The sequence below is a fragment of the Juglans regia genome, chromosome 9 (assembly GCF_001411555.2).
Source record: "Juglans regia cultivar Chandler chromosome 9, Walnut 2.0, whole genome shotgun sequence".
Taxonomy (NCBI): Eukaryota; Viridiplantae; Streptophyta; class Magnoliopsida; order Fagales; family Juglandaceae; genus Juglans; species Juglans regia.
In genome coordinates, this window is record NC_049909.1 from 12,403,067 (window position 1) to 12,418,627 (window position 15,561).

At 34.7% G+C, this 15,561-nt stretch overlaps 1 protein-coding gene across 1 annotated transcript; it reads left to right on the top strand.

The window, feature by feature from the left end:
- Positions 1 to 278: 278 nt before the first annotated feature.
- Positions 279 to 12,092, top strand: LOC109004221 (probable disease resistance protein At5g45510). The gene is made up of 3 exons (XM_018982696.2): positions 279 to 395; positions 5,863 to 5,949; positions 7,832 to 12,092. Exons 1-3 carry the CDS (start codon positions 332 to 334, stop codon positions 12,040 to 12,042), a joined length of 4,362 nt encoding a protein of 1,453 aa, XP_018838241.1. The 5' UTR covers positions 279 to 331; the 3' UTR covers positions 12,043 to 12,092.
- The last annotated feature ends 3,469 nt before the right edge of the window (positions 12,093 to 15,561 follow it).

Consider the following 15,561-nt stretch of genomic DNA (forward strand, 5'->3'; position numbering starts at 1 on the left):
AGCTGCTAATTGTAGGGTCCTCGAAAGGCATTCATTCCCGTGGGCTCTACAGCTCTATAAAAGGGAAGCAATTCATGTAAAGATAATTAAAATTAATTTTGGCTTGAAGTTGGTAATTTCAGATCTAATGTAATTGCTATATATATATATATATATATATAAAGGGAGGGGGAATCGATTCTTGAAGTTGGCTCTAAGGATCGTTGATCCTTTATTGCCTATTTAAAGAGGAGAACCCAAGATAATCTGTTATCGCCTGCCTCCCTAGCTCCCATAAATACAAAACTACTCTTCGTTCATACCAAAGTTGCAACTTCTTCTTCTCTTTCAAATGGATGAGATTGTTCAACAGGATGCGATTGTTGCAGAGCCAAGGAATGAAGCCAAGTCAAAAGGTATGTATGCAAGTCTTTTTTACATGATGATTTGTGTCTTTTAGAATTCTTGTCATCTTATAGGGAGATCGATATAGAAATTAACAAGTAAAAACGGATCATATAACATGCGGCTACAGTTATACGGTGATTTTTGTGTTGCCTTCAAAGCAAAAGAAATTCACCACAAAATAGTATTTGTGGCGACTTTCTCACTTGCGGCAACAAAAATGCGTCTGACATGCTTTTTTGCAACCAAATCTTAGTCACCGCAAAGTATTTTCCGGCAAAAATTCAATTTTCTTGTAGTAACATACATGTATTGACATTATCTATGTGAATATGTCAAACAACAATAAATTATGCTATATAAGTTCTGTATGATTCATTTTATAGGTTTATCTGTCCTCAAATTCAAAAAAGAAAAAAAAAATTAAAAACAATTGTCCCATTTTTTTTTGCTTATATGCTTGAATATATTGCTTGCTCTAAAAATATCATAATAGTTGTTTTCGTTTTGGTTGATTGTCTTCTATTTTCCTTTGTTGCTTATGTCTCATTCTGGAAGTTATTGATGAGAGCTTTTGATTTAGTGATTTGTTTAAATTTCATATATCGTTTTAAGAAAGGTTAAAGTATTTTAATTCTAATGTGCCAATTGGTATAGAACTCATTATTGATGTCGTGTTTCGCGGGTCTGAGCAACTTCACACCCCTGATATACAACCGATCACCTGCACAGTCACTATGGGGGGGGGGGGGGGCATTGATCCTCTGATGCTTAAGTCAGTATGATGAAGAATATAATAAATAGTAGTTAAAGAAAGATAATGTAAATTGTTAGTGATAGATTGACCGATTACCTGGTCTATTGTGAGTATGACTTTTATTTATAGCTACCAACCAGGCCCCCACCATAGTAGGGTGTTGCATAGCATGGGATAATATGCTCATGTTGTCGATTCACCGAGCAGCTCCTATGTCGTTTACCTTGCCGAGCTGCGGAGGTCTCAAGCTTACTGTACATTGTTTGGGCCTTGGGTCACATTAAATGCGTCATGGTTGCTGCTCTGGGCCACATTGAATGCGACACACCTTTTGCCCTAGGCCGCATTGAATGTAGCATGGTTTCTGCCTTGGGCCACATTGAATGCGGCACGTTTTCTATCCTGGGTCTCTTCCATCTGATGATGTGCGCTATGTCCCTTCCTTCCCAAGCTTTGCTCATATCTTTTGCCCTGTCAGTATGGCCCGACCAGAGTTATCTTGAACCAAATATTACTTGTTTTGCCCAAACCAGGTGACGTGGCTGCACTCGGCCCAATCCACCCCAAGCCATATAACCGACATTGCACCCTGGGCCCATTATTTGGCCCAGCATAAGGGATTTTCTCCAGTTCCGTGACAGTGGGAGGTGGAGGCATGACTGCCTTGTTGAGCTCCGCCTACCCCACTGCCTCTTCATTCCCTACTTCATGGTCCGGCTCGATCCGAGCTAGAGGTATAGGCGTGGCCGCTCTCTCATGGTCCTGCTCGAGAGTTTGTACGACTATTGCCTTTGACTTCATCTCCCCAGTGTAGCAATCTCTCGCGGTCTGTTGTTTGCCCCGCATTTCTCCTACCCCAGATGGGGTCGAGAATTTTACCTTCAGGTGATAGGTGGAAGTTACAGCCTTCATTTGGTTCAAGGATGGGCATCCAAGTATCACGTTGTATGAAGAAGGGGCTTTGACCACCAAGAAGTCTATCATGAGAGATGTTGTTTTGGGAGCCGTCCCTACCAATACAGACAGGGCGATTGTTCCGATTGGTTGGACAGTGTCCCCTGTGAAGCCTTTAAGGGGCATAGGTGTTGGTCGCAACCTATCAAGAGTAATCCTCATTTTACTAAATGCTTCCCAGAAAAGGATGTCTGTGGAACTACCATTATAGATCAACACCATTTTGGTCCGATAGTTAGCTATTTGCGCCGTCACTACCAGTGCATCATCATGAGGCCGGGACAATCCCTCTCCATCTTCTTCGTTGAAAGTCACCTAATATTCTCCAGAAGGATCTTTACAGTATGGACGTTGGGTGGAAAATATTTCTTCGTACCTGGCCCTCCTTGCATGGGCTTTCGGGCCGAGGAAGTTGTTCCCCTCGCATATCCTGCAGTTATAATGTTGATTTCTCCTATGGGGGGTTCTTCTCTTCTCGAGTTTCCTTGACGCAGGTTCTCTTTGCGGTGATTTACGGTTCTCCTTCGCTCGGGGCTTCCATTATCCCTCTGAGCGTGGCCCCAGTCTTCGTGGGTTGGGCTATAACTTCTGCGAATTGGGTTGGGCTATAACTTCTACGAATTGGACCCCGATTCCTTTGAACGGAGCTTCAGTCTTGGTTTCTCCGAACGGGGCTTCAGTCTTGGTTTCTCCGAGGGTAGGGACGATATTCTCTTCATGGCTCATCCCTCTCGTTTTTATATTGGTCGGCTTGGATCTCTGGGTCGTCAAATCTTCTCCACTTCATATAGCAATCTTGGGTGTTATGTCCGCTGCTCCTATGGAAGGAGCAGTATTTGGGGCGCGATGAACTTTTTCTTTGCTCTCCTCTCTGACTCGGGTCCTCCTCAGTTTCTACTATCAAGTTAGAATGTAAACGAGGACCAAGTTTTCCCTTGCCTTTGGCTTCGTAAGTCCCTTTCTGGCTGATTCCTTGGTTCAATCCTTGGTGCCGCTCTGCCGTTTTCTTGTCCGCCCTCTCCAAGTCACGCTTCTTGGGTGCCGTTAATGCTTGGAGCGTATCATCTCCATTTATGTAACCGTCTGCTCAGTCCATAAACTCCCTCAAGGTTGACGGTGTCTTTCGGGCAATTTCTGTCATTAAAGGGTTACAAGGCTAGATCCCTCCTAACAATGCCGCCAAAGTGATCTTCTCGTCTTGGTCGTACTTCGTCATTCGTTCTTTGTTAAAGCGGGAGAGGTATGACTTAAGGTTTTCGTCATCCCTTTGTTTAACAGTCAACAGATAGGCAGCTGGCCTTCTCCTCGTTCTGCTAGCCATAAACTACGTTAAGAACCGACGTACTAGTTAGTTGAAACTGTCCATGGTCCACGTCGCAGGAAAACAAACCATACTCATGTTGCTCCTTTCAAAGTGAGGGGAAACGCCCTACATGCTATCTCACTGGGGAAGCCGTGGAGAGTCATGTGGGCCTTGAAGGTTTCCAGGTGTTTCAATGGGTCCTTTGACCCATCGTACGCTTCCATCTGAGGAACTTTGAACTTTGGAGGTATTGGTACTGCCAAAATCCTCGTGTTGTACGGCAGCTCAGCATTGGTAAGCAACTAATTCACTGTGGTTGGTTGGCCCATCTGCTTTGCTACTTCTATCTGGATTTGTCGATTGATTTTGCATCGTTCTTCATCAGCGGTGGCTGCATTAGGCTGGGGGCGGTCCCCAGAATGATAACTCTGTTGGTCTATCTCTTGTCGGAGAGTCTCCATGTCTGTCATGAGTTTTTGTATCACTTCATTTTGCTGATTGAATCTTACTTCCATTACTTCGGACTGCATCACTTCATGCTGCGAATGCTGGGAGTAGGTTGTTGCCGGCATACGAAGGACACGCTAGTTATGGGACAACAGAAATCTCACAAACAACGCCACTGTTGATGTTGTGATTCATGGGCCTGGGCAACTTCACACCCCCAGTATACTAGCAATCACCTGCACAGTCACTATGGGGGGGACCTCAGGGTCCGTTGATCCTCCGATACTTAAGTCAGTATGATGAAGAAGATAATAAACGATAGTTAAAGAAAGATAATGTAAAGTGCTAGTGATAGATTGACCGATTACCTGGTTTACTGTGAGTTGGACCTTTATTTATAGTTACCGACCAGGCCCCCACCATAGTAGGGTGTTGCATAGCAGGAGATAATACACTTGTGCTGTCGATTCACCGAGCAGCTCCTATGTCATTTACCTTGCCGAGCTGCGGAGGTCTCAAGCTTACTATACATTGCTCAGGCCTTGGGTCGCATTAAATACGGCATGGTTGCTGCTCTGGGCCGCATTGAATGCGGCGCCTTCTGCTCTGGGCCGCATTTAATGCAGCATGGTTTCTGCCCTGGGTTGCATTCAATGCGGCATGGTTTCTGCCCTGGGCCGCATTGAATGCTGCATGCTTTTTGTCTCGGGTCTATTCCATCTGGTGATGTGCGCTGTGTTCCTTCCTTCCCAAGCTTTGCGCATATCTTTTGCCCTGTCAGTATGGCTCGACCCGAGTTTCCTTAAACTAAGTATTACCTGTTTTGCCCAGACCAGGTGACGTGGCTGGGCCTTGCACCTGGCCCAATCCACCCCAAACCATATAACCGTCATTGCATCCTAGGCCCATTATTTGGCCCAACATAAGGGATTTTCTCCCTTCACACTCATTATAATCATAATAACGATAATATTTTATTATTATGGAACATGCGAGTGATAAATTTAATATGTCGTAAACCATTCTTACAAATAAATTTTTTTTTCTTCTAGTTTTTACAAAAACAACAATGATGCTTGGTTTTGTGTACTTTTTTTTACTAATTTTTAAATTAAAAGCATATATACATATTCTCACATCTTGCAAATAGCTAGTTAGCATGTCAAAATCACTGTCATGAGATTTGAAATAAGTTGTAGATATATATTAAAATAAATAAAATTGAAAATTCTGGATATATTTAGAATTAGTCTATGGATGATGCTACAGTTCTCGCTGGAGCTGTAATATGTGTTTATATGTATTTTTTTTAAATTATTTTTTATATAAATTTTTTAAATATTTTTTAATAATTTTAAAAAATAAAATAAATTAAAAATATCATTAAAAACACTTTCTTAATCAAAAAAGTAAAAAAAAAATTATTAAAAAATACTTTACTTCGTGATTAAGAAAGTATTATTTAATAATATTATAAAAATTTTTATTTTTTAAAATTATTAAAAAAATCTATAAAAAAAATTAAAAAATACACATAATAAAACACACTAGAGCTCCGGCCGGCGGGAACTCCCAACGGGAGACTCCAGCGAGAGCTCTAGCATTTTCCTTAGTCTATATACAGTCCTTAAATTAGGATTGCTCATATAAATCTATATAATTGTGTTTAAAAAAAATTAAAATTATAATAATATTTTTTTTAAAAAAAAGTTAGTCTACATACAATCTTCAAATGAGAATTATTCATGCAAGTCCATACCAATATATTTTAAAAAAAAATTATAATTATAATAATATCTTTTTTAAAATGATATTTTTTCCTCTTTTATCTTATATTCTTCAATAAAACTATCTACACAGTCTCTCACTCAAGATTATAAATAGAATTTCTATTTTTAAAATGATATTTTCTTTCTCTTTTTCACTTCATTTATCAATAAAATTACACACAATTTCTTGAAACTGTAAATAAAATTTCTCATTGCCTACCCTATTTTCTTTGGACGTGATGATGCAGATGAGGGCCAACAACAGAGTCCTCGTGTTCAAGTTACTTTATCGGTGGAACCAGATCATAAAGTTAGAGCAACAATTACGGTGACTGGTAAGCGAAACGAAAGCGGTATATCACTAATTAATTCCGATTTCTAGATTGCTAATTTTTTTTTTCAATTTTTTTTTTTTTATATGCATTGGAAATGTACGTGATCTCCTCATGTGATCTATAGATCAGCAATATAAACGTATGGATGAGCAAAATAGTATCCATAAAGCCGAGGAAAGGAAAATCAAATATATATGAAGAATAAGGTTAGGTTTGGATAGGGAGTTGAAATAAAATATGTTAAGATAAAAGTTAAAAATTGAATAAAATATTATTAGAATATTATTTTTTAATATTATTATTATTTTAAAATTTAAAAAAATTGAATTATTTATTATATTTTGTATGAAAATGTGTTAAATTTATAATGATGAAATGAGATGAGTTGAAAGCATCTCTCAATCAAAACACAAAACTACAAATTAACCGATCGAGAGGTTCTTTGGAAATAGTTTTCTTCTCATCTCATATCTTCTAATCTCATCTCATATCATTTCTTTCCTAAACATCATTTAAACACAAACAATTTCAAACTAATCATTATAACTTTTCTAAATTTTGAAATAAAATAATAAAAATAATTCAATTTTTTCAAATCTCAAAATAAAAATATATTAAAAAATCATACTATAACAATATTTAAATTTTATAATATTTTTTATTTAATTTTTTCTCTCTCGTTTCTCAAACTTCAATAAATACTTAATTCAAATTATTTCATTATTATTCACAACAAGCCATCTTATTACTATTCATAAAATTCTCATCTCGGAAATCATCTGCTAAAAATTAAAATATCTCAATACAAAAATAGGCATGCCTAGGAAAAAAAAAACATAAAAAATGCAAGATATATATGAAAGCTAAACTACAAATACAACTTTCAGAATATTTAAGAAATATATAAAAGATATAAATATATAAAAATTCAAAACTAATAGAATATTAATACTTTAATAGTGATTCTATTATTATTTAACTCAAGTACTCTCGTAATCAACATATGTGATTCATTAACAAAAGAGTAATTTATTTTTAAGTCGGTTTGTAGAACACATTATTTATGTTATTTAAATTATAAGATTTGATTTATAAATTTTAAATTTTAAATTTTATTTTTCAAATCAAATTACGCCATACAAGGAGTATGCGATCTAAAAGTCTTAAAATAATAGTATAGTCTTAACAAAGTAGAACAAAAGGATGAAAAATATTATTTATTGAAATAATAGAGTTTCTTAATAAAGTAGTTCCAACGAGTTTCTTTTTTAATTTATAACTTTTACCATTTATATTTTCAATGTTTAAAATTCTGTTTTTATGTGAGACTTTTTTATAATGTAGGGGAGTAATTATGAATTATCGAGTGATAGTTTAAAGAGGGTTTGTAATTAGTCATGATCATCCAGATGAGTAACAACTCCACTGTAATCACGTTTGTCATATTACCATTCAACAATGCCATGAAAATGGAGGTCATCATCAACTTTTATATGCAATTCATTCTGTTATTAATTCAGTATTGCTTTTAATTAATTTGTTGCATCAAGTTCAAGAATAGTTAGTTTGAAGAAGGATTCAGATGATCTCCTGATCAAGTGATTGTCTTAATCATTATAATTTTTCTAAACTTTCAAACAAAAAATTATATTATTTTTTCAAATTTCGAAACAAAAATAATTTTTTAATTTTTTAATATTTTTCACTGATATTCAAATAACTCTCAGTCTCATTGTCCAAGCATCACAGTATTAGAATTAGATGGAGATTTTTAATGATTTCCATAACACAAGAATATTAATCATGAAATATAGGTTTTCAGCTCCGATATTTGGGAGCTCTATTTTCTTTTTATCCTAAATTATGTTGTTTTTTTTTATAGCAACAGCCATGATTCCCTTGATGAGTGAAGAACAACTAAAAAAAGAGTTAGAGAATATAATGAAGTTGTTTGAGGAGGAAAATGTGGAAACCATTGCCTTGGTGGGGGATGCAGGAGTAGGAAAAACATGGATGGCTAGAAAGATCAATGATTTTATCATCAATTCTGAGAGCTGCTTTTATGGGAATCTTTGGATATCTATGAACAAAAAGCACGACAAAAGGTCCCTTTATGATGTCCTTGCCCATCAGTTGTCCCTACAAGCAAGTACCGAGGATTATCAAGAAGGTAATGATGACGGAAAGAAATCGGAAGAGTTGATAAGCAACATAACTATGAAGCTTGAGGAAAGGGGAAGCAAGAAACCGGAAGTGTTGGAGATAACTAAGATGCTCAGGAAAATGGAACTCAAGAAATTGGAAGAGTTGGTACGCGAGATACATAAGAAGCTAAGGGGAATGGAAAGCTATAGGAGGGAAGTGTTGGAGATAACTAAGATGGTCAGGGAAATGGAAAGCAGGAAATCGGATGAGTTAGAAAGGGAGATAACTAAGAAGCTCCGGGAAATGGAAAAGGAGAAGCTCCAGGAATTGGGGGTAATAGATGAGAAATCTGGAGGATCAGATAGTCTTTCTGATGGCAAAGCATTTTCGGGTAATGATGGACTGAAAGATCAGAGCAAGCAGCCAGCTAAGAAGTTGTGGAAAACAGGGAAAGAGAAGATCGAGGAAATGACAACAAAAAAGAAGACCGTGGAAATGATTGATGAGAATTCTGGAGGAGGTAGATCATCTTCTAAAGTTGAAGTACTATTTCTTTTAGTAATTCTGGATGATATTCGCAGTGACAGTACTTATGAAGAGGAAACTAGGGCTGAATTGAAAAGGTTGATGCCAATGGAATCAAAAACTAGGCTCAAGTTTTTAGTCACAAGAAGGCCGGACAAAGGGAGCAATGAGAAGAAATCGGAGAATGAGGAAATGACCTTTGAGATTAAGCCCTTGCCGGCAAAAGAGTCAGGGACTCTATTTATGGAACTTCTCAAAATTGCAATTCCCGGTCTAGAAAATTTTGAAGCAAGTATTAAGAAAATTGCAGAAAAGAGCAATGGTCTGCCAATTGGAGTAGTCGTACTGGTAGCAGAAGCCTTAAATCTATCAGGAGCAGATGATTTAGAGCTTTCGAAATCGGAAAATGCTCTGAAAGAAGTAGCTAATAATGAAGCAGATAAATGCATGACTTTGCTCCTGTGCTTTGCAATTGACATGTTGCATGGAGGTGATCATGGGTCTTGGAGTACCCCAGGAAACGACACTTTGGTCAATTGCTATTGGCACAGCCGGGAATTCGTAAGCAGACATGGTGCAATAGATTACAATGTGTTGATATTCAGCTGGATATTGGAAGGATATTTTGGTTCTGCTGATCATATTAAGCAGACATATGAAGAAGGGCACCGCGTGCTAATGAAACTAATAGGATGTGGGTTGCTGAAAATGCTAGAAGATAATCTTGTTATGATGGAAGAATTGGTTCTTCACATTCCAGATTGTCGTCGTGTTGGATATGAGCAGAGATCAGTCCTGGGATTGGCTCGTGTTCTTGACGAAAGCATTTGGAAAGGATTTGGGACACTTGCACCTTCAGATTATATGATGAAGACACCTACAAGAGGCTCAAAACAAGATAAATATATTTCCACCCTCCTCATTCATGGAAGTCATCTCTGCAGGGAAGACCCAAATTTATACTTCAAGGAGAAGCTGGGACTCCAAAATCTTGCCATTTTCAATCCCAGGTTCAAGTCATTCCCTCCATTATCGTCTAAAATGGAAGAGCTTTGTGTGTTGGTTCTCAGAGGTTGTGATCAACTGCAAATGATTGATGACATCCAACACCTGAAATCACTGACAGTTCTGGAGATATCTGATGCTAACTTCTTAGAAAAGATCACAGACGATCTTTTTAAGGAAATGACTAATCTTCAGACCCTCAACTTTTGTGCAGTCTCCATCAAAACGCTTCCTTCCTCTCTTTCCAACCTTAGCCAACTACGTTGGCTCATCCTCAGGAGGTGCCCTTTTTTGGAAAGCTTGCCAAATCTAAAAGCACTTACAAATCTCGAGGTGCTTGATCTTTCTGGTTCTACATCTTTGCTAAAGATTACAGACAAAACCTTCACCCATCTTAAGAAAATCCAATTCCTTGATTTTTCCCATACCTCGATTAAAAGATTTCCAATCCTTTGCAACCTTGGCAAGCTTGAAAATCTCACTCGACTCTTGCTGCGCGACTGTAAGTTAACCAGATTACCTTCCTTTAAAGCCTTACCTGCTCTTCAATATCTTGATGTTTCAGCTTCTAATATGTTAAAGGAAATCAATGGAGACTTTTCTGAAAATAAGGATAAACTCAAGATCCTTGATTTGTCCAAGACTGAAATCAAACGTTTGCCTTCCAATTTTGGCAACTTTCCAAATCTTGAGCTGCTTGATCTTTCTGATGCCTCCAAATTGGTTGAAATCCCAGAAAATGCCTTCAAAAACATGGTTTGCCTCCGTCATCTGAACCTCTCAAACACTAAACTTGAAAGTCTACCGAAAATCTCCAACCTTGTTAACCTTCGACAGCTCTTTCTGAAAAATTGCCCACTACATAAATTGCCAACAATGGAAGGAGTTACAAGACTTGAGGAGCTTCATCTTTCTAATGCTTCTAGTCTGGTTGAGATTGAAGATCAATCATTTGATCATATGAGCCATATCCGTCATCTTGATTTCTCACATACCAAAATTAAAACTCTTCCATCACTGGCCAACCTCAATAACCTTCATTCTCTCAACCTTTCAGGAACAGGACTTACATTACCTTCCATTTCAGATCTCACCAACCTCACTCAACTTTCACTTCGAGGTTGTTCAGTCCCAGATCAATCAGAGCCAAGTTTCGAAAAACATAGAAATCTCGAAGTTTTGGATCTGTCGGAGACAGGAATCACGTCTCTACCAACATTGAAAAATCTTACCAGTCTCCGGGAGCTCAAGTTAAGAGGTTGTTCGAAGTTGGAGCAGCTTCAACATTTGGAATTGCTTGCTCATTTAGAGGTTCTTGATTTGTGGGAGACGGGAATCAAAAAGTTTCCCAACGAGATCTATAAGTTGAGTCTTTTAAAGCACCTGGATCTGCCAAAGGGTATTCAAGAATTTGACTTGCAGAAGATGGAGCGCCTGCCAGAGGTGCTAAACTGGAATGAATGCTGCAGCTTAGAGAAATGGCAAAACATGACTTGCAAATCGGTTACAGTTACGAAGTTTGTCAAAGATTTGGAGGAAAAACCTGGGTTATGGGAACAAGAGTTCAAAGAATTTCACTTTTCTGTTTGCCCTGAGCAAGGCAGACCTGGAGACATCCATTGGCACAAAGTAAATGCTTTCTTCAGAAGAATCTACTTCAAAACTCTATCTTTCGATTCTTTCCGTGATCAGGTGTGTCGCTTTCGCCAGTACTTGGAAATTGTTGGGTTTGATTCTTTTCCTGCTGGGGTTGAGGATGCTCTCAAGAAAGCATCTTATGTATCTTTGATTGGAAATAAGTTCATTACACGATTATCAGATCTTGGTGTGGAAAATGTGGATGCAATGAAAGGTTGTTGGCTACAGAGGTGCACGGAAATGGAGAAAATATCTTTGGGAGAAGAAACAGAAGCCAAAATGGAGGGAAATCTAGAGATTTTGTGGGCATCAAACCTTCCCAAATTGAAGCATGTACGCAGCGGGATACAGCCAGAAGGCGGGGGCTTTAAAAATCTTACAGAAATGTATCTAGATTGTTGCCCATTGATTAAATATGTCTTTCATTCATTCCAATTCCCGGAAAAGCTAAGGATCCTCCAGATCAAATTCTGTGAGGATTTAGAAAGGCTGTTTGAGCCGAATGTCTTGGATGCTGATAAAAAATGGAGTTCGAGTTTACAGAAACTGCATCTGGTGGAACTGCCCAAGTTGACAGGGATGGGGGTGCCAAAGTTGAAGAAGATTCGTGATGTATTTCCATCGCTGCTAGCATTCAGAGTCAAGGAATGCCCAATGTTGGAGATCACGTCGGAACAAATAAAGGAGGCAGGTGGACATGTTGAAAATAGTAACAACGTTGAAGAACATTGGTACGAGGAAACTCCAACTAGGTCCGTTTATGGGCAATGTTCTTCTTAATTAATTGCTACTTCTGGCTATATTATGGATTGAAAGAATTACAGAAGATTTTTTTTACATACAGACACCCCATCTTTAAAATGCATTGGTTTCTCTATATGTATCTTTAAAATCACATCTTTTAAAGATTGATTTTACATATCAAGAAAAACCTACAACTTGGATTATGCATCTTTGAACCAAATAATAATAAAATATTATTATTTTTAATTTTTTTCTTAAAATTATTATTTTTTATATATTTTATAATTAACACCATGTACTCAAAAATACAAATTCCATTTATCTAAATATTACCAATTTTATATATCAAAATGACCGATTTTATCAATAAATATTAATATGTACTTAAAAACGTTTGACTTAATACAAATTTCATATATCTTAATACAAATTCTACAAAATTGATTTTAATGGATATAAGAGAGAGAAAACATTAAAAATAATGTTTGAAGAGTGAAGAATAAGCATTATTTATAACTATATAAAAATTTAAAGATGCATAAACTAATGTAGATGAATTTAAAGACATTATGCAAATATGAAGATAAAGATGAATAAGTCATCGCTAGTGCTCTAATCCTCTCTCTCTCTCTCTCTCTCTCTCTCTCCAACCTAGGAAAGTCTCATGGGTTTGCATTTTGAGCACACTTGCCTGTATTTTGCTTCAAATCTATAGCTCCGATGCACTAATAGGATTTCAAGTTTCTCAAATTCACTGATTTAATCCCTATCTTACAACAACTTCGTTCCGAATATTCTCTTCGGCTCATCCCCAAAGCACAAGTTTGAGTCACATTGAGTTGTAGCTAGGTTTTAACCAGCTCAAAGCGTCTGGGGCCCTTTTAACAAAACCCTAATTTTCAAATTCAACTTGGTGATTCTCTCTACGAATGTTTTATTCAAATGGATTTTTTATTTCTAGGATTCAGAGTTCCCGAGCTGGTCAATAGGTGCCCAAACAAGCAATTGTAAGCATGATTATGAGTGCTTGAGCTTTAAAAGAGACCCAGAGTTCGTTATATTTTAGGTGAGGTTTGGATAGTGAGTTGAGATGAGAGTAAAAAGTTAAATAAATTATTATTAAAATATTATTTTTTAATATTATTATTGTTTTGAAATTTGAAAAAGTTGAATTATTTCTTATATTTTGTGTGAAAATTTAAAAAAATTGTAATTATTAGATAAAATGAGTTGAGATGAATTGAAACTATCCAAACATAAAAAGGGACCAAGATTCTCATTCCATTTTCATAAGATCATACTAGCAGGCCTAGCACTTATCGTTGGTTATAAATTTTTTGTTCTTTTTATTTTATTTTTTAAGTATTTTTTTAACATTCTTAATTATTAAAAAATTAAAAATAAAATATAACAATCCTTAACTATTAAGTAAAAAAAATAAAATACATGAGCGTTAAATTTGAGGGGCTCACTAACATTTTCCTTGCATTTAATTTCATGAAATTTCCCCCTCCCATTTTTGTCTCCCTCCGCCAACCTCGCATTTTGCAAAATCAAAACACATCGTTTCCTTTTGTGGGTGGCATGCCAGGTAGACGGGGGTGCACAAGAGGTGTACAAAGTTACAAACTCAGAAGATAATAAAAATATTAAAATTTTAAAAATTTGTTTAAATATAGTTTTTTAATATAATTTTTATTTTAAAATTTGAAAGTATTATTTTTTTTATTTTGTTTGGATATTTGGGAAAATTTTAATGATTAGGTACTTATTAGATGAAAAAGTTAAAAATTTGAAATTAAAAAATATTTTGTATTTGAGTAATATTTGAAAATAAAATATTTAAGAATACCTGAAAGAGTTGTGTTCTAACAAGTCCTAAATCTCAAAAGTCGTTCTATTCAAATTCTCAACTTATCATTTAGGTTTCGTTTGGTTACTAAACATCTCTCAACTCATCTTAACTCATAATTACAATTTTTTCAAATTTCAATACAAAATATAATAAACAATTCAACTTTTTTAAATTCTAAAATAATAATAATATTAAAAATAATATTCTAACAATATTTTATCATCTCAACTCAACTCACTTCAATATCCAAACACAACCTAAGTTTACGTATGAATTTATATATTAATATTGTTGTATTTATATTTTAAATTTAAATTAATATTATTTTTAATAAAATTTATTTTTTAATAAATCATATTAAATAAGTATACATATTAATGTACAAAATTATTTACAATTAAATTTTTTCTTAAGAAATTTCATGACACTTTTATTTTTTTTTTAATTATTTTTGGGTGCAAATGGAAGGTGAATGATCACGTGAATACAACGCTATATTTAGATATTAAGATAATTTATATGGTTTGAATTGATATGTTTTGAATTGATAAGTAAATAATAATATTTTATAGATTTTATTAAATATGTTTAAATATAAATAAGTTAAAATATGTGTTTGAATATATATATATATATATATATATAAATATGAGGCATGTTTAATGTTGTGAAAGATTTAAATTTTTTATAAAAATTTAAAAAATAATAGATTCTATCAATGATTAGTTTAAAGTGAATTGAAATGACTTGAGTTATTTCAATAACCAAACACAACCTTAATCATTACTTGATTATTATTAAAACACAAAAACTAGTAGAACATTTACAATTTCAAAAAAAAAAATCTTAAAAATTAGTATTCCAACAACTTTTCAAGTTTATCTATCAACTTTTACAAATTTCAATACAATACTTATTTTTAAAATAATTTTTATTTAAAATTTTCTCACTTTTCAAAATCCAATCTCGAACAAATTCTCAAATATTTCCAACATTGTTTTTAACCATACATGGTCCCACTAGTCTAAAATACCAAACATTTTTTATTTTTTTTAGGTTGAGTTAAGATATTTTATTATTATTTTTAAATTATTTTATTATTATTTATAGATATTTTAAAATATTCTTAATATTCAAACAAGGCTTACAATAAAATATCAAAGTATCTTTTCATCATTATTAGTGCTTGATTGGCCCAATCATGAAGAGAAGTACCTCCAAATAATTCAACAATGAAATATGACATCCATTTAGCAATGAAAATAAAAAATAATTCTATATATAATTGTAAAGTATATAAACACCGCGTAATCATTTTAAAAAAAAAATGAAAGTCATTATTAAAAAATTAATTTTTTTTATATAAGTCACATGTTTTATTTATTCTTTTTAAATCGATTATGTAGCAGTTATACACTTCAAGGTTGTAAATATTTTTTCTCCAAAATAAAATACTCGATAAAAGATCCAAAACACAAATGGAATAGAACCTGCTTCAATTATGGCACCCTTGTGGAACAATAAAGGAAGATTATTAGGTAGTTCGAAAGTATAGATGATATAACAATCTCATCCTATTATCAGATGCCATGTCATTAAAATTACATATATATATATATATAATATTTTTAATAATACATTGAACTTCTTGCCATTTCCCAAACGACTCTTTACTTGGTTGAGCACAAAGACACAGCGTA